The 23,764-nt window shown below is 35.5% G+C and overlaps 2 protein-coding genes across 7 annotated transcripts; both read right to left on the reverse strand.

Moving 5' to 3' along the window:
• Positions 1 to 3,176: 3,176 nt before the first annotated feature.
• On the reverse strand, positions 3,177 to 19,849 carry fhad1 (forkhead-associated (FHA) phosphopeptide binding domain 1). 6 transcript variants are annotated; one of them, XM_046870431.1, is made up of 29 exons: positions 19,342 to 19,849; positions 17,006 to 17,212; positions 16,593 to 16,767; positions 16,359 to 16,441; positions 14,976 to 15,203; positions 14,715 to 14,838; positions 14,234 to 14,364; positions 14,063 to 14,140; positions 13,874 to 13,978; positions 13,287 to 13,394; positions 13,133 to 13,201; positions 12,821 to 12,973; positions 12,142 to 12,337; positions 11,973 to 12,043; positions 11,701 to 11,790; positions 11,269 to 11,523; positions 11,039 to 11,150; positions 10,514 to 10,607; positions 9,746 to 9,852; positions 9,189 to 9,327; positions 8,966 to 9,038; positions 7,938 to 8,088; positions 7,695 to 7,837; positions 7,448 to 7,543; positions 6,434 to 6,660; positions 6,126 to 6,294; positions 4,270 to 4,350; positions 3,352 to 3,468; positions 3,184 to 3,231 (listed from the first exon to the last, which is right to left on the reverse strand). In XM_046870431.1, exons 1-29 carry the CDS (start codon positions 19,435 to 19,437, stop codon positions 3,220 to 3,222), a joined length of 3,690 nt encoding a protein of 1,229 aa, XP_046726387.1. In that variant the 5' UTR covers positions 19,438 to 19,849; the 3' UTR covers positions 3,184 to 3,219. The 6 variants fall into 6 exon arrangements, with proteins under 6 accessions (XP_046726388.1, XP_046726386.1, XP_046726385.1 ...); XM_046870432.1 differs by having other exon boundaries at positions 3,177 to 3,468; positions 7,448 to 7,544; positions 7,753 to 7,837; XM_046870430.1 differs by having other exon boundaries at positions 3,177 to 3,468; positions 6,126 to 6,270.
• Positions 19,850 to 20,862: 1,013 nt separating this feature from the next.
• On the reverse strand, positions 20,863 to 23,602 carry LOC124399937 (chymotrypsin-like elastase family member 2A). The gene is made up of 8 exons (XM_046871299.1): positions 23,505 to 23,602; positions 22,984 to 23,072; positions 22,737 to 22,834; positions 22,435 to 22,557; positions 22,204 to 22,340; positions 21,910 to 22,055; positions 21,117 to 21,269; positions 20,863 to 20,940 (listed from the first exon to the last, which is right to left on the reverse strand). Exons 1-8 carry the CDS (start codon positions 23,566 to 23,568, stop codon positions 20,923 to 20,925), a joined length of 828 nt encoding a protein of 275 aa, XP_046727255.1. The 5' UTR covers positions 23,569 to 23,602; the 3' UTR covers positions 20,863 to 20,922.
• Positions 23,603 to 23,764: the final 162 nt, after the last annotated feature.

Raw genomic sequence — 23,764 nt, forward strand, 5'->3', positions numbered from 1 at the left:
GAATGAGTCAGCTGTAGCTGTGGGCCGATTTGTGACTCATGGGAAGCTGAGTTAGGCTGTTGCATTTGTCCGAGATACGCAACACACACACACACACACACACCATTCTACACGAGAGGAGGAGCCATTAGACACCGAAATCCCCATCTACCTGCATTCTCTCCATATAAGGAGAAAGATAGACTGAGGCATCAGATTTCTCCACACTGAGAAGGGGGTGTGTATGTCACTCATCATCTCACTTCTCCCTCCAATAAAAAGAGAGTCATATGATTATAAATAATGATTCCTGCTGAATCAATCCTTTCTCATGAACCATTTGTGTTGGAAGAAGAATATGCATCAAGTGCAAAAACAGTTCTGAATAATTACTAAATAGTATCAAAATAATTCACAGCAATTAGCAACGAATGAATCCACATGTACAAGAAATATAGTATTATCTTAAATAGATGGTGGAGATCATCATTAAGTGGCTGTTCATGTTCTATTTGATTGACATTTTAGTTGTTTAGTCTAGGACATGCTAAAAGAAAGGTACGGAAGACCATGCTGCTATAATACAATGACCAGGCCACTGACTTGAAGTAAACACAAGTGTAACATTACCATCTGTTTCCCTTCCCCTAAAAGACAAATCTGGGTCAATAAGGGGTGAAAATATGCTTACATTACATCCGTCATGTCATGGGAACAAGACCCAGAGAATAACCGAAAGACTGAACACATTTGCTTTAAAGCTCTGTGTATACAAAGCAATAATGTACGTAACTGCCTCCATGGTGGTCAGTGTTGTTTTATACATAATGAATTATATCACGTGACCAACGTATAATTGTGGTACAGGTGTAATGCGTAATGTTTTCAATATGATACACAAAAGCCCTGATATTAAAAGGACAGTAGGCTTATTTATTCAACAAATCCACATTTTGACATGGATACATTAAAATTAGGTCGGGAGTGTTTCAGTACCTAGAGATAATGCACAAATGTATTACTCAACTCAAAGTATAATTATTCATTAAATACTCAGGTAACAATTTAGAATCAATTGTTAATTCATGTTAAAGGAGAAAATAATAAACTTATGGTAAATCACACCCTCTATAACCAAAGAACCAAGTGTGAAAACATTAGCTACATTTACTCTCTCAAATGTCAGCTAGCATGACATTTCTTTTAGATGTCATTCCTGCTGTCACAAATGTTACACTTTAGAAAATCAGTTGAAGCTGTCTGATTCTAAACAGTCTAATGGTTTTTAATGTATGTGATTATAGAGAAGCACAGTGAGGTTTTGGAAAATGTATTGGGTAGACTGTGGTAAAGTAAAAGTCAAACACATTAGTTGAAAGAAAAACACAGGTAAAGAAGAGCATTTAAAAAACAGACTTAATACTTGTACCTTTGTACTCTTGTCTATTCATATGAAATCCTAAATGATATCATGTAGTATTAGTAAGACAAGGTTTTAACAATGTTAAATAAATTAATTTGTAAAGATATTTAAGGCATTTTAAGGCCTAAAAGGAAAAGATTTGTTGAGAAGGCATTTCTTTCAGAAATCCTGCACCCTTAGCAGAGCCACTTTAGGATTCCAGCGCAATGAGTCATTATGATGAGTGATTATGATGGTGTGGCCTTTTGTGATGATGTATCAGAAATATTGAGATTTTTTTCAGAGCCATCTGTACAGCCTGATTTTTCTGACTGCAAAAATATAACCTTGACAAATGTATTTGATTACCAGAATATATTCTTATATTAAGCAAATTACTATGATATACATTTCCCTGTCTGTTTGGCATACAATATTGTGCAAAAGTGATACACATAATCATTACATTTGTTTAGATATCTCTGATCAAATGTATGAGACACTGAAGACAAACAAAACTGCTGTTGACAAGTAGTGCTGTGTTCTTTCTACTCTGGTTCTGGATTGCCAGTTTGAGCTAAACTGTAAAATTATGTTTACACAAAGTGCCTTTAATGTCTGTGTTAGTAAGTGTTAACTGTTTATAGATTGGCATAGCAGTTTCACTTTACAAGGCATTATAATTTCTTATACCACGGTTTAGAATTCTGAGTTCTGATTGGTCAGAATGTAATGGAACTCTCTAGCAGCATTTAAGGTTTATATTGCTGAGCTCATTCTAACATGTTATTGTTTTAATAGTAACAAACACACTGACGTTATATGAATGCATTGGTCACACAAACAAACAGCCATCAAAGAATACTGTTTCTATGAAAGGATGTACATGGTCTGTAACAATGCTTAGGTAGGTGGTACGTGCCAAAGTGACATCCACATGGATGGCCAGATCCAAGGTTTCAGAGCAAAACATCCAGCGGCTTGGTGCATCCTGGTGCCATGTGTTCCCCAGTAGAGCCAGGCACACACACTCGGCCATCCACCAGATGTAAAAGAAAACATGATTCATTGGACAAGACCACCTTCATCCATTGCTCTGTGGTCCAGTTCTGATGCTCACGTGTCCATTGTTGGTGCTTTTGGCGGTGGACAGGAGTCAGCTTAGGCACCCTGACTGGTCTGTGGCTATGCAGCCCCATACGCAACAAACTGCGATGCGCCGTGTATCTTGACACAGCATTAACTTTTTGATTAAATTGAGCTACAGTAGCTTGTCTGTTGGTTTGGACCACACGGACTAGCCTCCGCGTGGCCTATGTATGCCTGATGGGTGTACATTGATTACTGTAAATAATTTTGCAGATTTTTCACAATATTACAATAAATCAATGGAGCATACATGTAATTTTTTTTCTCTAAATAAAAATTGTGTGCCGGTGAATTGCTTTGGAAAAACAATTTTGGAATGCAATGTAATGAAAAATTCATTAACATTACAAAGAGGCACATCACACTACCTTGTTACCTGTCACTTTATTTTATGATGATGTTGGCATATTGTTAGAGGTACAGCTATTTCCTTTGGCAAACTAATTACTTTATACATTTTAAAGTGCATTTTTATATAACTTTATATAAAAGTCATTCATAGGTCCCTTGGTGGTCTAGTGGTTAGGATGTGGCGCTCCCACCGCTGCGGCCCGGGTTCGATCCCCAGTCAGGGAACCAACCCCAGCCACTCTTAGTGCCGGTCCCAAGCCCGGATAAATGGGGAGGGTTGCGTTAGGAAGGGCATCCAGCGTAAAAACATGTGCCAAATCAAACATGCGGATGATCCGCTATGGCGACCCCTAATGGGAGAAGCCAAAAGAAAAGTAAAGTATATAAAAGTCATTCATGTTAAGGACCTAACCTGAACTAATGTCAGCTTCAGTGAGCTTAATGCTTTTTTGTTGCTCTTGCACACTAACCACCCCTGCAGCCATTTTGCAGCTCTCCGGTTCTTTGTGTCCATTCATCAAGATGTCCTTCTCATCCTCTGCTTTCTGTCTTCTCTCCTGCTTCCTCAACCTCTTCATGACTGCTACCTGTACAGACATCCCCAATAATGCATGAACACTTGGTGAACATGTCACACACACGGTTTTATATTGAACAGCATGACCAAGTATATAAGGAATTGAAAAATGTCAGTGAGTTTATAAGCCTGAGAATATAGAGTCATAAAAATCACATCAGGGAAAACACAACTTTGTGGGTGCAGTTAAAAAAAGCCATTAATTTAACAGCAGATGTGCACAATGGCACTCTAGTCAGCATAGCCTGAAGCACACTGCATAGAAAGGAATGTGCACATTAGATTTATCATGCAAGCCCACATACACAACACACTTCACATTTCCAGCTACAAGCACAGCTCAGTGTATCACACAGCTTTTGATATACATTAGATTAATTATTTATGAAAAGCATAGGGATTTATGACTTTAGCTATTGATGATCACAATCATAAGCTCAGACTCTAAATCTATTCAATGTGTTTTATCTGTGTGTGTATTGTAGTTCAAAAGGAGATGTGGTGGGCAGTGACAGAAATCATAAAGAAACACACACATAGCATAATGAGGAGGAAGTGAAACAATGTTCTCTTGGTAATTTTCCCATATATAGTTACAATTTATGTTATATAGGAAATACAGTGTAGCCTTTTTGAGCACAGATTTTGGACGGTTCTTAACAACATCTGACAGTTCAGAGAATAACAAGGATTACTGTAAGAGGAAATGGGCAAGAGACTGAAAGAACATATTCATAAAAGAATGAGATCATTTATGTTACATACTGTAGAGCTCTGTAGGGAAAGATCCAGAGAGCCCCAGTGAACTTACCCGGCCAAAGTTATTCTCTGGTATACAGTTATGATGCCCAATTCTTCTACTCCTCTCTTCCACTTTTTCCATTTTCAGAACCTGGAAAAGAAGCAACATTACAAAACGAAGGAGTAGCCCTTCATCAGTTTTGGATTCTGATATTAATATAATCTAATATTCAATAATTAAAAAGTTCACAAGTATGGTAGATGCATATGATAAACTCTGTTAGTTTATTATTTTATTATATTAAATAATAATTATATATATATATATATATATATATATATATATATATATATATATACACTAGGGCTTATATTTAACTGCAACTTAATTGCACATTGTTATCTGTTCTAAATGTACCTTAAATTAATACTTTACAAGCTTTGAATACTCTAATTAACATGGACATCGACAAATATGGATGCTTTATGTAAATGCATGTTTATTATTATTGAAACAATACTCCAAATAAGCATGAAGTCAAAATATTCTTGCAAATGTTTAAAAGTAATTATTGTGTTTTAAATTACGGAAATGAGGACACTGAACGGAACTTTTGCGGTTTCCACACAGACGGTTTTAATTGCCAAATGTGTGCATTAAGCATTTTGGTGCTCGAATTGAGACCTGGTGCATCAGGTCCCAAATAATCAATAAAATACATGTTTATTGCTAAAAAAATATTTTTGCGTTGCATTGATGCTTTCCATTTTGCCTTATATTTATTTATATTTTCAATAAAAATGGTCTATCTATCTATCTATCTATCTATCTATCTATCTATCTATCTATCTATCTATCTATCTATCTATATATATATATATATATATATATATATATATATATATATATATATATATATATATATATATATATATATATATAAACATACTGTAAACATACTGTAAACATACTGTAAACATACTGTAAACATACTGTCATTTCATCCAGTGTTTCTTTCATTTTACTGCAGCACTTTAATGTTAATGTTTAGACACCTTCAGTGTTTTTTCTCTTTTACTTTGTCTTTCCACAAAAACTTATAGTAAATATACAGAGCATATATTGTATACACTGTATAATGTTACATTTTAAAGAAAGAATAGTGTTATATAAAACACTGAATTAAATTATTAGATGCTGATTCCAGAAAAAGTATGTCTTTCATGAGAACTAACACAGTGAAATATTTTGAGGACTATGATTCATTTTATTCAAAAAGATTTTTTCAGGCATTACTAAAACAGTGCACTTGTGAGTTCAAAAGAGCGAAGCATTGTAAAAATCCTTCAGGCACAGCGCCAGACTACACTTCCTGTTCCTCAAGGACTTCTTCATCTCAGTAGGGCCTGTGAAATATAGAGCCAGTGAAACCTATAAGATTTGCTCTGGTGGACTGTATAATGCAGTGTGTGTCTGGAGAGCAGGTACTACGCTTGTGGTTTTGGGCATGTTATTGTTAAAATGTTAACTTTTAACCTCTGTCTAGTTCTTCATGCAATCATGATTTGTTTGTATCTATCTATCTATCTATCTATCTATCTATCTATCTATCATCTATCTATCTATCTATCTATCTATCTATCTATCTATCTATCTATCTATCTATCTATCTATCTATCTATCATTATTATCTACTTGTCTGAATGTATGTGTATTCTGTCTGTTTTACTGTTTGATGGTCTTTTTTCCAACATGTCAACATTGAAGATACTGCAGTTATTTAAATTTAATTCTACAATTTCCTGTTCTGTAAGTGTGTGTGTGTGTGTGTGTGTGTGTGTGTGTGTGCGTGTGTGTGTGTGTGTGTGTGTGTATGTGTGCATGTGTGACTGAGTGTGTGTGATTGTGTGGGCTGTATAAGCTACCATTCTCTTCCTGTGGTTAGTGCCATGCTGTAGCTGGGTCTGTGTGTCCTCTAGGGCCTGGCGTAGCGTATTGGTCTCTAATTTCATTTTAGCCAGCTCGGAACTCAGTTCAATCTGTAACTGCTGCGCAGCGGCCTGGCTGTCCCTAGAGGAGTGAGATGGAAAGAGGCTGCATAAGCATTAGTTTGTATACTACTTATTAGTACCCTTCTGTTAAAATGTTTAGTTTGTGACTTTTGGGTAGATCATTGAGCCTCTGTGCATAATCAAATCTAATCTGAAGTATGAATCTGTATTGTTTTGAGCACCTGAGTGTTTGTATCTCCCTCTGGCTCTCTTGTAGTAGCTGAGCTTTGTTTTGGGCAAGGTTGTTCTGCATGGCCAGTTGGCGTCGTAACAGTTTCAAGTCTTGTTGTCTGAGGGAGGCCATGTGCTCTCTCTCCTCTGGTGGCAAGTGTTTCAATGGAACACATCCTGAAAGCTGCAACTCGCTCAGCTCTAGAGCTTCACACAAAGACCGTGCCAGATCCACATACTATACAAACAATTAAAAAAAGATCCACATACAAAAAAAATAAGGGTAAACAGTTTCAGGGGAGTTTCAGATAGTGTATGATAGATGTACATTTATGACATTTTAGAAAAGTCATGTATTAGTATAATTAATATTGGCCTCTTCCCAATATTACAGTGGAATAACTTGTTTAGACTTGATTTTCATCCAGAATTGGACAACCATAGGTATGATTTATTTTGACAAAAGATAAAAATTCTGTAAAGTTTGTCAAAAACAATCACTGCATATATAAAATAAGTTAATGTAAAGTGCATTGAGTAAAATACTTAGTCATACAGGGTTTTCAGTAAAAAGTGGCTCTGGTCTATACTGGTATACTCTAACAGGTCATAAAATATTCAGAGTGACTGTATGACACTTATTTTTATTCTAGTTATAAAGGGGAACTAACCAAGACTGCACATTGGTTTGTCTAACCCAGAACACTGAAACCAGTGTGGGGGGTGGGAAAATGTCACGTTGAACAGTTATTCATATAAGACTGAGAAGAGATACAGAGATACAAACTGACAAATGGAAATGCAGAAGGGTCATAAACAGAGTGCAAAGATTATAGAAAAGGTCATTTGTGTTAAAAGTGACCTTTGTTAATAACAAGGAGAAATGCATTGGCTTTCTTTCTCTTTCTCTCTCTCTCTCTCTCTCTCTCTCTCACACACACACACACACACACACACACACACACACACACACACACACACACACACACACATAGAGAACAGAGAAAGATAGGGAGTGCACTCACTGTCATCTCACTTAGATCCAAAGCATCAGACAAGTCCAGCCTTGCTGTGCGTTCCAGTGCTGCTTCACTCAGGGCCTCAGGGAAAGCAAAGCCACTCTGCATTAAGCAAACCAACACTTATTAGTCTTCTACAGCATGTAGCCAAGGCAGCGCACACACACACACACACACACACACACACACACACACACACACACACAAAGACACACAACATATAAGATCTGCTTGTGTACATCTAAATACACACCAATGTCTCACTCTGAAGGAAGTTTTGTTTTGAAGCTTGTTTCTTTTGGTCTTGTTTTAATGGCTCACTCTGAAGGAAGTTTTGTTTTGGAGCTTGTTTCTTTTGGTTCTGTTTCAGTGGCTCCCTCTGCTGGGACAATACCTCTGCAAACACACAACAGTAGTCAACACAGTGACTACATGACAATGTACCCTACAAGTATGGCCAACAGTTCAGTCAACAACAAGGTCTAGTGAAACTCACTGTAAGGCCACTTCCGCTCTGCAGCACTGATTCTCTCTTTCATTGCACTCAGGTTTGCTTTGCCCTGATGTATCAGCTCTTTTTGATGGCAAACTTTGCATTTAGACACTTGATTAGGCTGATGTTTGGGACTCACCATAATGCCCACGTCCTGAAAAACAAATAAAGTAGAAACTGTTATACATGTAAAATATATTTTTGTAAAAAGTTCTGACTTTGAATCTTCGAATAGCATTGCCTAACAGTTTCATCAAACTTCAAATAGAGAAAACCCTTAACATCACTCACTGAGGATCAACCTCGCATTATAGGTCAATTAAATGGGAGATTAAATAATAGTTAATTACATAGTGGTGAACACAATGCCACTATGTTACTTACTGAAACTTAAGCATGCAAATAAAATGGAAGCAATACAAAAAATAGGCCAAGGGGCACATTTGTAGCCTATTAGAAAAATTATCATTAGTATTATAGTTCTATATAATTATAAGACTAGGATTATTCACAAATCAATATACTGACAATATTCTAGACTTATATAATATGTTTGATTGTTTTCATATATCAGCATATTTTGCTGATATATAGAGATTAAGATTAAGATTTTTTTAATGTTAAACTGTATTGCAGTTGGCAGATGAAAAACATATGAAAACATATGATGAAAACATATGTGCGTAAGTGAAAATACTGTACTTGCTGAAAACCTTGTTTTATACATATGTATCAAAATATGACAACCTTATACACATGAAATTCAACTAAATCTATAAAAAGCTACAAACATTCCTACAAAAATATGTTTACTGGCTGCAACAAAACCACTCTTAGATACCTATTGTAATTGTGGTTTCTGTAAGCAACCAACAGATGTGGAGGATTTAGATATGGCTGACAGACAATGGAGAATTCTTTTAATGTTAGGGTTACAACATGGTCTTGGCATGACAAGTCATGGTTTAAGCTCATGTCGAAGAAGAGGTTCAAACTAAATCTTATTCTGCATGTTATACTGGATATCTTACCTTACAGTATGGGGTTGTTAAAGGAATAAGGCCTGTGTCCTTAGTCCTTTCTTTCAAATCTGCTTTTGCTTGTCTAGTTGCAGGGATGAAACATAAAATTAGTACAATTGGTACTACTTTAAAACATTATGGATGATTAGTTATGATGAATGTCACATATATATATATATATATATATATATATATATATATATATATATATATATATATATACACATTGTACCCCAATTTCTCTGTCATTGTCCTCAGTTCTTCTTTTTTCTGTTCGAGAAGCTCAGTTAGCATACTCAGCTGCATTCTCTGGTCCACTACCAAAGTTTTGTGTGCCTCCAACTCAATTTTCTGTTGTTCGCTTAGTTCTCCTATACACAAAAATTGCTCTATACATTAACAAAAACACTGGTGACTGAAACAATTTTCTTGTATTGTCTGGTGCACTGTTTTTTTATCTTGCACTGTTTGCACTAGTTTGCACATGATGCACTTTATGTAGCTAGGACAACTTACTTTGGTGACTACAGACTCTATGTTGTTTTATCTAGCACCAAGATTCTGGAGAAATGTTGTCTTTTTTACTGTCTACTGAGTCAGCTACAGTATATATGTTTGAAATGACAAAAGCTTTTTGACTCTTAAAAATTGGTATGTATGATATCATTTGGGTCTGATGTGTAACAATTAATTGTTAAACTATTTTAGCAATTTTGACATCACTGTCATTCATCACTGTACACATTTCTGCCTCTATCTAGCAGCAAGTTATGCATTATTGTAAGATACCTGTGATGTCAGAGAGTTGAGCATGGGCATGGGCCAGGTCACAACTGAGAGATGTAATGACCTCCCCTTGCCTGACCACTTCATGTTGGGAAGCTTCAAGTGATGCCCTGAAGAAATGCAAATAGATACTATGAATCTCTTCTTATTTAATCAGCGAGCATTTCCTCATCACAACTCCTAGTTTCCTAGTTTGAACCCGAGCTTAAGTTATTGTCTTTGCACATGTTTGTCTCCTATGGTTTCCTCCTACATTTCACTGGCTATGCAATACTGTCCCAAGGTTTGAATGAGTGGGTAAATGTGTGTGCATAGTGCCCTTCACTGAAAAAGCATGAAAACATGCCAGATGCCCACATCATTCCTGGGATCAGTGATCATTCGCTTGATTAAGATAAAGTGGTTAGTAATGATGGATGAAAATGATTTAAAACTTAATACCATACCAGTGAGACAATCTGCAAGATTAAAACATACAAAGGGTATACTGCTAATTCAAAGATACAACATTTCTCAATCTAAAATAATTTATTATATAGACCCAGTTTTTAAGGTAACTCCAGCTTTTGTGTATTGATTTACTATTTAGATGTTCTCTTGGAACCACTGATATTTATCCTCTTACACAATGATTTATACACTTTTACTCTAAATCAAAGTAGCGTTAGATTTTTAGACACTAGTTTCAAACATACAAAGGATAAATAATAGAGACATTGTGGTGTGAATGTCTATTTGAAATGTTCTACTGTATTGCTGGTTTTATTTTACCTGAGGGATGTTACAGTCTGTTTTAGCTGCTGTAGCTCTTCTGGTTGCATTAAAGACTCACAGGGTTTGACATCCTCCTTCTTATCAAGCACCTCTATAGAACATTTATATGAGACATTTTTTTTCATACAGAAGAGTCCAATTCCTTACGGTTAATTTGACAATTAATACAACAGCATGCTTAGGCACAGTAATAGTTTGAGGTCTTATCTCCCAACAATTGGTTTCACAACACATAGATGCAAATTTCGGCCAAATTTGGTCATTGTATAATATTTTACTATAAACTTCAGGTTCTTCAGGTTCAGGTAAACTTCTATCTACTGTTTTGTTTGATCTGATCAGTGATGGGAAAACAAGATGCTTGTGTATGTTAGCAGACAGGGTACAAAAATTATTTGGTTGTTTATATGCAATCAAATATATGCTATTTCTAGCATTTATACATTTTCTGTGATTAAAAAGTATGTAATCGTATGTAAAAGTATTAAATGCTGTGCACAGTGTATCATGGGCACTTCTTACCTTTAAGCTGTTGTGTTACTGAATCTCTCTGTTCCTGCATCTCTCTCGCTTTCTGCTTTGCTGAGCTCATTTGTTCCTCCAAGGCAACGATAGTGTGAGCATGTTGCCGCACCTTATTGCAGTTTATCAAGTTATTTTAAACTACCTTCCACACATGTAAAACATAAGCATATACAATACCAAAAGGATTTATAGTATTCCAAATCTGCAACAAATGCAAAACACTGTACCTGTTCTCTGTATTCCTCAATCTCCACTTTGTATCTTTCTCTCTCTTCCTCTGTTCCTCTCTGCAAGGCCTCCTTTACTCTTATTCTCCATTCATCTTCTCTTACCTCCCCCTCCTTTGCTTTCTCTCTCCACTGCTCCTTTTGCAGCTCTAATTCTCCAACTTTCTCCCTCAGTTCTATTTCTATTTTCTCTGCTACCTCCAACTTGGCATGCCACTTCAACTCCAGAGTCTCAATTTCGGAATGTAAAACAGCCTGAAATTGAGATGTTTTACAAAAGGTATATGAGCTAGAGGATGTCCAGCATAACATAAATGTTAATGCTTTACATTGAGACTCTTACATAACACTATTTATTGCATTAAATAACATTTAATCAATATACAGTTCAATTTCTTATTTATCACAAGGTATAATGTAGTTTTGACTTACTTCAGTTTTATTGGCTGCATCCAGATCAGAGCTTATTTTCTCCAGCTGCAGTTTCACGGTGTCCTCCAACTTTGCTGGTTTTTCCTTAGCCTGCACCATAAAACATAACCAGGGTATTGTAAAAAGGATTACAGTTTAAAAATAATTTTATATATATATATTTGATGATATAATATCACCCCCAGAAAATGTAAAAAGAAAATGTGTAGAAACTACATAGATCCACTGTGGTGCAATGTTTAAATCTACACAATAAAAGTATAAATTCGGACCTGTAATCTCCTGAGCTTTAGTTGGGCCTCCTTGTACTGTTGGCACAAAGTTTTTACAGCACCCAAGACTCCTACAACAGCAAGTAAACACATGCACTGTTTTAACTGCCTTGTCATGATTTCTAATTGTATTTTTTTGTTTGTGGCTCACATTTGCATGATCCCTTACCTCCAGTCTTCTCTGACACCTCAACTCCCATTGCCAGCATTGCATCTGCTGTGTCTTCGAGGAGTGTATGTAGAGTGCTCACTATAGAAAGTGTGTGTGCCTGAACCCAACTGACTGCAGGACACACATTTTCATTTTGGAGAGCAGATATTTGCCTCTGCATGGCATCCAACAAGTATACATTTTGTACATTAGTCTATGACAAGCCAAAAGAAAAAAGAGATCAAAAACTGTATATCCATTACGGTCTCAATTACTGTTCCATAGCAATTAGTAAATAGTAAAAAATTTAGTAAACATTTTAATAACATTAAATTCTAAAAATATAAATATATTTAAGAGTAAACATAGGTCAAGTGCAATAGTTATACAAAAACAAGAGCAGATTTAAAAGCCTAAAATGGAATGGAATTTGTGTCTGATATCATAGAATATCAAAAACTATGACTGATCTGAACGCAACTCTTTTATCAGCTTCTGGCTACAAGATACAAGCTTCTTATAAATAAATTCATTAATTAATTAATACATTAATTAATACATTAATAAATTAATTAATAAATTAATAAATAATAATCTAAGTGTCATATTTAGTGTAAAAGTATTACTGTTAACTAGATGATTATTATTATTATTATTATTATTATTATTATTATTATTATTATTATTATAACAATACCTGAAATTCAGCAAGTCTGGCCTTGAGTTTCTCAGTATCTTCTTCAACCACCCTCTGGTTCACATTGCGTTCTTCTAGCTTTTGCTCTAGTTCCTCCACGCGGGAGTTATTCATGTCCTTCTGTTTTCTTAACTCTGACAAAAGATCTAATAACTAGAAAAAGAAGACCAAATTTGTTCACTTTGTTCATCTGAGCTAAATGTGTAACTGGCTAACAAATGAATATATTCAGAAATTAATGGACTGATGAATTGAGGAGTTATTTAACAGACTGATCATTTTGGCTGTAATTAGAACGACTTTTTACATTACCTCTTGCTCTGAAACTGTTTCTGACGTAACAAGGACATGTTTCATGATCTGACTGCGAATGTTCTCAAGCTGAAAGCAAATTTAGAGTTTATGAAATGCTACTGCATGCATGCTACCTTTACAAAGTTTTCCAAATAAATAAATGATCCCGCACCCTTGTTTGTGTGTGTCTTAGTTCTGATTGAGCTTTTTGTTCTCTCTGGAGTGTTTGCTGCTGCTGCTGCTTCAGTTTGCTCATCTCAAACTGTAGAGTACTCTGCTCCTAAATCCCAACATACAAACGCACGTGTTAGATTTTATGAAGAGAATACAGTGCATGCAAACTGAAGGCATAAAATGTGTTTTTTCAAAATGGGTGCTTTTGCATTAAATGTATCAAAATACTGTACTTTGACATACCCACAATTTGTATATTCAAACTGAGGTTTAGTGCTCACACAATACTACACAGTGCTTAAAAATAATGGGGTACCATTAATGTAAAATCAATCAAGGTGACTACACACACACACACACACACACACACACACACACACACATTGAATGTTTATAGGAGGTGAGAAAAAGAAAGATCACACCAAAACCAGATATAGGGAGAACATGTGAAAACTTCACACAGACAGCAACACAAGCTCATGATTAAATAGGTGACCTTGAAGCAGTAAGAGGATATTCGTTTTACCCTCTGTGCCACAGTGCTGCTCTGTTATAAATATAAGAATCAAAACTGTTTGGTCTGACCTGTGTCTTTTGGTCCAGTCTACGTTTGAGTAAGTCTCTTTCCGCATTTTGCTGATTCATTTCTTTGTGTTTCTCTCTCAGAGTCATATCCATCTGCTCCACAGTCTGCATGAAAGTACAGATCATTTACCTTTTAAGCAAAAGGGTACAATTATAGTCTAAATGGTACATAAGATCATGAATGTTCACCTTTCTGAGGGATTCCACCTCTTTTTCCCTGGCAAGAAACTCCTCCTGGTGCTTTTCAATCTCTTTCAGCTTTGACAGCTAGGGGAGAATAATCCACATTTATATAATAATGTTCTGTTTTAAAATCATTGGGAACTAAATACCAGAAGCAAGGAGAAAATGATGTTGGACCTTATTTGCCATGTTACTAAGCTGAGCATCCTTGTGTCTTGCTTCTTTTCTGAGACTGTCGACCTCAGCAGCCAGTTTTAATGCCTGTTTCTCCCGAGCCAACAGATCCTTTTGCACACTGTTGATCTGTGCTGGAAAAGTCAAGTACCGTGACTTGTGTTTACTTAAAATGATCTTGAAGGATATTGAAAGAGATTTTTAGCCTTAATCTTAAAAACTGAGTCTGAATATTTTATTTATATTTGTAAAAAAATTAGGACTTCACGTTGGCTTGCTTTAGATATAATTTTTTTATTTGACTTGTGACTAGATTTAAGAGTCACTTGAACTTGAACTCAATGTGCAAAAAAAAATAATTTTGCTCTAGAAATGATTCCAAAATTGTCTGAAAGATGGATTTAAGACATCTTGTGATCATCAGGTTATGTTTGTAATATTTGTTAAAAGTAATGTTAAAGGAAACTATGCTCAGTGTTTCTACCTGTTGATTCTCTGCTTTCACTCTTCAGCTTCTCAAGCTGTTTTTGGAGATTGCTGATTCTATGATCTCTCTCTGCTACTGCCTGGTTATTTAGTTCACCAGTTCTTGCACTCATCTCCATCATCTAAACATAGACCAGACATTGCAGTTACAGTTTAGCTGAAACAAAAATATAGCAAGTATTTAACCAGTAGATGTTGTTCTATATGGAGTAAGGAGAGAGACAGCCTTAAATACCAGTATTGACACTTAAAGCCCTACCTGCTCCTTTAGCTGTTGGATCTCTTCTTTTTTTTCCTGGATGTCTCTGGCTAGGTTGTGCAGCTTATATTTGATGTCTGGGTCATTCTGGTTGTTCTGAGAGAGCTGTAGCCGGAGTGCTGACACCTCCTCCTTCAAGGCTGAGATCATACACTCCTTCCTATAAACTTCACTCTGAGACCCCAGCACACCACTCTGTTCCTCCTTACACCTTGCCCAGCATTCTTCCTAGAACAAGAGTTTCATAGAAATCTAGATAAAAATGTATACAATTTTGAAATTATTTATCAGGCAGTGGTGATATTTAGGAAACCTCCCTGAGACAACATGAATGTTTAAGATAAACCAGACTCAAAGGGAAATCTATTCCCTTCTAGGTGAGAGCGGATTTCTTGGAACACATAAGGTAAAATCATTTCATTATACAGTTTAGTAAAATACAGAAAACAGGAGCCTTGAGAAAAGCATTAGACAATCTTGAACACAGCCAGTTCTCGAAAAGTTCAAGTCTGCAGGTTCCATACATTCCACGCATGGGCATACATTTATGAAAAGTTTATAATAGCAGAAGGTAAGTCAATTAAATGTCAAATGTCTACAAGCAAGTAAACTTTTGTTGAATTTGCAATTGTTAGAAGTCAATGGCAGTAGTTTTAAATGTGTCACAATCATCACAAATGATGTGACGTGATGCTACCTGATGTGCCACACATGAGCCTTGGCAAGCTTTTGTCTGAAGCAGGTGAATGTCAAAGGCCTACAAAGCATCATCATGGAGATGAAATTGAATGCTGACTGCATCACAGGCCTTCATCGGGCAGGAACTAATGTTAGAAATTTTCCCAGCCATAGTTCCAAAATGTGGTCCTACAATCCTAGTGTAAAGCCTCTCCATAACATCAAAGGGTAAAAATATGGAACTGGATGTTTAAAAGTACATATAGATGGTACTGTCAGGTATCCACAATACATTGGCCATGAGTTTTGAATAAGCAGATTTTGCCTTATTTTCTCAGAGCCTCGGGGGAGGTGGTAGCTCAGAGGCTAAGCTCTGGGTTCATGTTTAGAAGGCTGGGGATTCAAGACCCAGTATTGCCAAGGTGACACACCCTCGAGCAAGGACCTTGCTGGTATATGCGAATAAAGATTTTCACTGTGCTGTAAAAGTGCATGTGACTAGCACAAGCACCTATCTTTCTTTCTTTCTTTCTTTCTTTCTTTCTTTCTTTCTTTCTTTCTTTCTTTCTTTCTTTCTTTCTTTCTTTCTTTCTTTCTTTCTTTTCTTTTCTTTATTTTTCTCTATTTCTTTCTTGTGTTTATATGTGTGACAGATGTGGTAAACACATTATAATTTAAAATGAAAAACACTGGATTTATACCAACCTTGTCGTGTAATAAGTCCTGCATGTTTTGACAGCTTGCATTTTTAAAAATAAGACCTTTTCCTATGCTGCTGGGCCCACTTCCTAGGGCAATTAAAAGTAATTGATTACTGACATTATAATTAACATTTATTACTGGTACAATTAATCCTTTTCATTTATTACCCAAAATAAATATTTTTTTGGAAATTGTAGTAATGATAAGAAAGATTTTAATACAGTAGAATAGAACTACCTGGTCTATGAGACGAGACAGTGCACTCTGACACATTTGTGCCCAAACTGCTACGTTTAGGTCCTACACTTGCAGGCCGAGGTTTGCAAGGAGGACGGGGAGTAGCAGAAGAAGGCACAGCATGATTTCTTACTCCAGCTGGAGAACCGTTAGACTGGTTAGGCAGAACTGGGAGCTGAGTGAATATAAAATAAAACACCATAAGGACCGTATGGTAACATTATAAGAAGGGAAACAAGTTTCAGCAAATGGAAGAAAACACGAAATACTGTTTATAACTAACTTTGAGACAACCTACTTGGTATGATCACATAACTCAAATATCAGGCTTGGTATTTGATGATTAGAATAACAATGCAGCAAGAATATTTCTATACAAAATGCTCTTCACGATGTGTTTAAATATTTCTTACTGGAACTGCAGGATCCACTAAGAGCTTGTAGGCTGAACCTCCGTAGCCAAAGTGTAACTCATCTCCTGGTGTAAGACACACTGTTGCATTGTGTATTTGACAGTCATTGACATAAGTGCCATGGGCAGAGTTTAGGTCAGTAAGAACATAGCAATGCTTTATCTCATTCCATTCAATAGTAGCATGGTGTTCATCCACACCGCCATTCTATAGGAGTAAAAGAATAGGACAAAGTCAGACCTCACAATATTCTTAAAAAAGTTTTTTATTCCATTATTTATATTCATGATGGAAAATCTATAAAATAATGAATAAGTTTTACCTTTTTTGTGATGATGTTTTAGAAATATATTTTAAAAGAATCATAAAACAAATGTTCTTAAAATAATCAGTGCCAATTACAATAAAGCATAATAACACAACAACTTTTATTAACAATAAACTTATCAGGGATAAACTTGTAGGCACTAACTTATAAATTCATATGTTATAAAACTATCTCTGTAAAGATGCTTTGGGACAATGTCTATTGTTAAATACAAATTAAACTTTTAACCTGATTAGAATGACATCTAAATGACATAACAAGCTTTGAGTTACCACACAAATATACATATTGATTTAATTGTATATTCAATCTTAATATCTTAAATTATCTCAATAGCTCAAATTTAAAAGCTCATATGTGATTAAGATACATTAACAGCAAAGGGGAACCTGGATTTGGGCTTAAATATCTTGACTATGAGAATTCTTCTTGACTGCAATTTCCTTTCATTCCATAATGACTATTACTATAAATATTATTGAATAGTGACATTTTTTAAGCCAAGCTGAATTTCTTTTGCTTATCTAAAAGTTCTCATAAGTTCTCTGATTTCTCCCAAAACATGGTAGCAACCCTCAAATCCTGCTGTTCTTCATGTAGTTTCAGACAGACTCAATGACATTCCGATCAGGACTTTGTGGGGGCCAAAATTATTATTTTCCGTACTCCTTGTTGTTCTCTAAGCTATAGATAGTTCTTATTGGAATTGACAGCATTGCATTATTGCATAATGGATAAATATCTGCCTCTATTTCTGAGCATTGGGCACACCATCAATTCTGACTAATCTCCAACTTTATTTGCAGAGAAGAAGTCACAACTTCAACTTGCGAAAACCTCCACCTTGCTTCACTGTTGACTTTAGATATTCATTATTGTACCGTTCTCCAGCAAATAACTTGGTTTTTGCTACAGCTAAATATTTCGGGTTTTAACTCATTAAACCTGATCATACTAAGGAGACAGAGGGGTATGGAGACAGATGATCCGCTGTGGCGACCCCAAATAGGCAGAGCCGAAAGAAGAAGAAGAAGAAGAAACCTGTGCAGATGCTGCAATTTCTCTGCATCCAAGTTCCTATGTTTTTGTGCATAGTTGAGTCGCTTAGCTTTGTTTTGATGTCGGAGGTGTGTCTTGTTGCTGTGCTCAGACATGCATTCGTGTATGACTTGTGACATGAAACCTTCTTCCACAACAGATTTTAGCAGATTTTGGCTGTTTGTTTAAGCCTTCTACACAGCTTTTTATGTTTCAGTTAACGACTGTGTTTCAACCTAAATATGAAATTGATGATCATTAGCACCTGCTGGTTATAAAATCCTTAAATTTGTACAAGTGTACAAAGTACAAGTCTAAGAATCGAAATCCAAACAGTGGTCACACCAAATATTTTTTTAATAATAGAAAAAAAAATCAGTTTGCTCATTTTGGTTTTTGTAAATTAATCAAAAATAAAGAATTACAATATCTATTTTTGAAAGCATTTTTACTTTACAGCATTTCCCCACACCTGCCTAAAAACTGTATTGTATAATAATAATAATAATAATAATAATAATAATAATAATATTGTCCCTCTCAGGGGAGACTGGACCTGCAATGAGCTGCACTTATATCTCAACAGCAAACAATGTTACTGCCAAAACAGTCCTGACACGTCGAGCATTAACAGCATTAACTTATTCAGCAACTTGAGCTACAGGAGCTCATCTGTTGGATCGGACCACACGGAATACACCGAATAGACCACAAGAGCTGTAGTTTTGAAGATGATCTGACCCAGTCGTCCAGCCATCACAATTTAGCTCTTGTCAAACTCGCTCAAATCCTTACTTGCCCATTTTTCCTGCATCTAACACAGCAACTTTAAGGGCAAAATGTTCACGTGCTGCCTAATATATCCCACCCACTACCAAGATAATCAGTGTTATTCACTGTTATTTCACCGTCCATAATGTTATACACGGTGTATGAAATATTAGCAAAAACGAAAGTTGATCAGTGTTACCTGGAGGCAGAGATCTGAATCCCTGTGTCTTCCCACCGTAGTGCTCTTGGGCTGAAGTTTAAACATCCAGTTTAAAGTTTTAAGATATCCTCTCATTTTATGAAGCTCTTCCTCACAATAAACAGAGAATACACTTCAACACTGTTAGATTTAGGTCATCTTATATCAGCATAGAATTCCCTCAGTGAAAACAAGAACAGTTTAAATATCTCCACTGTCTGAAACCTGGGGGAATCGAGGTGAAGTGTATACTGTCGTCATGGCAACACTGTTATTAAAACCCCGCCCACCGTAGCTTGAATACGCCCATAGCGGTACCCAGCATACTTACAACAGTAGACCACTAGGGGCGCAGTACATCCACTGGAACACTGTTAAACACGCCGACAGGTGTACAGTAATGGTTAAATGAAGCCTAACACAGCACAGTGATTCGCGTTCAACAATTCCCACATCCTGAAGAGTACAAAAGTATAAGGATTCTTTGGAGTGAGACTGCAGCATAAATACTTTTACTGGTATAATACATCAAAATTCATAATGTACATCCCAATACATAATAACATGTTATAATACATAAAAATACACCATTTACAACATTATACATCATATCATGATATACTACATTATAATATCATGATATACATCACAATACAATATATCATGTTATATCATAATACATCATAGTATGGCAGCACACAGTTTTAGGCTGTGCTGCATGCAAAATTCCTCTATATTTTCCTCTATATCTATTAGATTTAGTTGTTTATACTGATACACTGAGAAAACTGTTTGAATTACAACATTTATAATGATGATTGTTTCATTTTCATACAAAATTGTTTATATATATATATATATATATATATATATATATATATATATATATATATATATATATATATATATATATATACACACACACACACACAGACACACACACACCCCTCATGTTTATATGCATTCAAATACTTTCTTTACTTTCAATGTATTGTAATTGTTGTTTTCAGTCTTTTTATTTGTTTGTTTGTCTAGTTAGTTATTTTAATAAATCATAACAGTATGGTAAATAGTCTGACTTCTTTTTAATTTAATATAATAACATTTTTGTATTTAAAACTATTTTATTTGTTTTATATGAAGATATAAAATATTATTTGTTTCAAAAAAAGAAAAGGTTGACTTGTAATTGAGTTGAACTCGAGGCAGCTGTAGCCTCTTGAGTCAAAAGGAAAGAAAATAAGGAGGAGAAAAGTAGTAATGAAAAGCTGGTCAGCAGTGTCTGAGTATTTAATTATTAAGCCTCTTAAAAGCCATTGCAACTATTACTAGACCACACAATCAGTTCAATATTGTAGGATAGCATAATGCTTTAAGCATTTACATTCTGAAACAAACTTTACTTTATTTTTGGGCTACCATTAGAGTTTGACTGCATATAGTTTAGATATAGTGGTGATTGATTTTGATATGTACATGCTGTAATAATCAATTGTGGAAAAACTGAAGACAGAAGACAAGTAATGTGAATAATCTTCTTTATTGATTCAATGTTTGTATTTGTTCATGATGCACACCAGTTTAGTTTGTGGTCATTACCTAGAAAAGAGAACAAATCAATTACCATTTGGAATTAAGCACTGAAATAAACAGCAGATAATACACAGATCTGCTCAGCATGCACATTAACACACATCTAAAAGTGTATGTAATGTTGGTAAGTGATAGAAGACTAGTGTATAAAATGTAAATGTATAAGATGTCGTTGCACTTACATTGTTGATCCAGGGGATGTAAGCAGAGACAAGGGTGAAAACGGAAGGCTTCTTGTAGTAGTTGCAGCCCATGCTGGAGCCAAAGCTTACCACACCATGAACAAACCAGGCACCATCAGATCTCTGACAGTTCAGAGGACCACCAGAGTCTCCCTGTACAAGATAATTACAAGTATGTCTGTTCAAGCAGTTGTAGAATAACATATGTGTAAATGTGCATGTTTAGGTGTGTTTCCGTTTACTGTACTGTTACCAGCCAAGGAGATTATTATACAGTGTTGCTTCTGATTGCGAGGGATCAAGGTTTAAACTATCTCATAGAAATCTCTCAGTCACAAGAAAATACTTTCCGTTTTTTTTTTCATTGTATTGTACAACTTACTTGTCTAATTTATATTTTCCTCCAATTCCAACAACTATCTTACACTTATTTCTATGCAACAATTGAAACATACAGCAAAGATAATTGCTGCCGCATGTCACTGTTTGCTCGTTCAAACACGTCTGGATTCAAATCTGAGTTGCTTTAAAATATAGCATATGCCAAATAATCTAAAGGTGTTAAATTGACTTGCATATAAGTGATGAATTGACAAAATTAATGTGTAGGCCAAATCAATATGTTTAAATAAATTACAGTTTTACATTTATCCAAATTCTTTTCTTTTTTTTTAGTTGAAAAATATTATATCCTTATGAGGCTTAAAATTGTGGTGGTGTACAGAGGGGTCCATCTCAGTTTATGGGTAAATATGTAAGTGTTATAATGCAATGCATAAAGCAATGAACTTACATTGCAGCTAGCAAGCTGACCATCTCCTCCAGCACACACCATTTTCTCAGTGACCAGATTGCTCCACCAGTCAGGCTTACTGCAGGTAGCATGACTGACGATGGGGAGCAGAGCCTGCTGCAAGATATCTGCAATGGGACCTCCAGCTGGTAAAGGAAAAAGAATGAGAAATAGACAAGCATTCAATGTAAGATTACAAAATATTGTTTTTAAGATGTTTTATTCTAATGTTTAAAGAACTTATCAAAAGTATTAGCAAAAGATGAAATTCTACAGAGATTAAATGTTTCTCACTCCAGAGGCGACCCCAGCCAGTGACATAGCAGGGGGTTTCACCAGGAAGAACCAGTCCGTTCTCAGGCAGACAGGCAGGCATGATGCTGTCAGAAATCTGCACACGGCTCTTTAGCTTGATCAAGGCAATGTCATTTCTGAGGAATGAGTAGACATAAAAAGTAGACAAGATAAAGATGCCTTAATATACCAATGACATATGCATTACTGAAACTAATTCAAGAATCTAACCTGATTCTCTGAGAGTCCCACTGTTCATGAACAAAGATCTTCTCAACATCCATTTCAATTGAGCCTTTTTCATTTTCAGTGTTGAGGCTGTGTTTGCCCATATACACTCTGTAGGTTCGACTGCTACTGGACCAAATGCATCAAGTTTAGTAAGGTTTTGTATATCTGCTTTCATATTGAATTTAGTATATTTTATAATTTAGTGTCATGCATTTTGAGACATAATATCAGCCCTGTTTGTTATTAGAAAACTTGCTTCTCTTAATGAAGTACAGCATAAGGAAATAAAAGCAATCTTTTACCCAATGCAGTGAGCTGCAGTAAGAACCCACTGGTCAGCAATCAGGGTTCCTCCACATGTGTGGTAATAGCTAGAGCCACTCTTGTATTTAAGTGAGATCTACAAATTTAAGACTCAATTAGCAAATGTTTACTGGTTACCCAGACAATCAATATATAATATTTTATATATCAATGTTTCTAATCAGTTCCCCAATACACAATATATGCTAAAATGTAATGAAAATTTGATGTAAATGTGCACAGTACCTGCCATGGCCAGCTGTTGGCTCTAACATCATCACCACCAACCACCCTGTTCACAATGGGTGGAAAGGTGGGACGCCCACATGCATAGGCTGGGGAATCACACACAATGTATATGAAATGCACCCACAATCATCTACGCACTCACACTAACGCCTAACCCTAACCCAATCCTTAATTATTTGTGAAATTGTTTCACATTATCTTCTTAATAATTAATTCTTTCAGTATTGATTTTAATATAATGAGGGTGGTAAAATAATTATCTCATGCCCTATTTCAGATATATTTTTTATTTTACAACAGTCATGTTGAATCAGAAGGTAAAATTTTCTATTACATCAGCTTTGATCAGCACGAGTGCTGCTAACTTTATAAATGTGTAGCTGCTATTGTGTATGTGATAACAGGATGTAACTTATTTCAGAAATGTTCCTCAACATTAGTTGCAATTATATAACAATTAAAACAATATTTAAGAAATATCAAGAATTTGCTCAGTTTGAAACCAATGTTTCTCTTACCACCAACAACGAACAGAGCCAAGATCAAGAGCTTCATGGTGAATGTACTGTAGCTGATCAACATTTGCACCTTATATACCTAGTTCTAGCAATTCTATTTCCACCTACCTTGTTGCTTCTGCACATGAATACTGTTTAATTTTGTAGATAAGTGTCTTAAAATACTTGCATTATCGTTATCTAGACACTTGTCCTGTGAATTCCACAGCTGACAGCATGTAACTGTATATAGAATGTAAGGTTAAAACCTTTAGTACAGC

This window comes from Silurus meridionalis, chromosome 17 (genome assembly GCF_014805685.1).
Source record: "Silurus meridionalis isolate SWU-2019-XX chromosome 17, ASM1480568v1, whole genome shotgun sequence".
Classification (NCBI taxonomy): domain Eukaryota; kingdom Metazoa; phylum Chordata; class Actinopteri; order Siluriformes; family Siluridae; genus Silurus; species Silurus meridionalis.

Excerpts from the sequence above, each read along its gene's own strand:
- fhad1 (XM_046870429.1), bottom strand. The coding sequence starts at position 19,437 with ATGAGAGGATATCTTAAAACTTTAAACTGGATGTTTAAACTTCAGCCC. Across the intron at positions 11,151-11,268 it reads TTGAGGAATACAGAGAACAG|GTGCGGCAACATGCTCACAC; the intron begins GTACAGTGTTTT and ends AACTGCAATAAG. Across the intron at positions 8,089-8,965 it reads TAACAACCCCATACTGTAAG|GACGTGGGCATTATGGTGAG; the intron begins GTAAGATATCCA and ends TTTGTTTTTCAG.
- LOC124399937 (XM_046871299.1), bottom strand. The coding sequence starts at position 23,568 with ATGTTGATCAGCTACAGTACATTCACCATGAAGCTCTTGATCTTGGCT. Across the intron at positions 22,341-22,434 it reads TGGGACTCTCAGAGAATCAG|AAATGACATTGCCTTGATCA; the intron begins GTTAGATTCTTG and ends CTCATTCCTCAG. Across the intron at positions 21,270-21,909 it reads GTCAGCTTGCTAGCTGCAAT|GGAGACTCTGGTGGTCCTCT; the intron begins GTAAGTTCATTG and ends TATCTTGTACAG.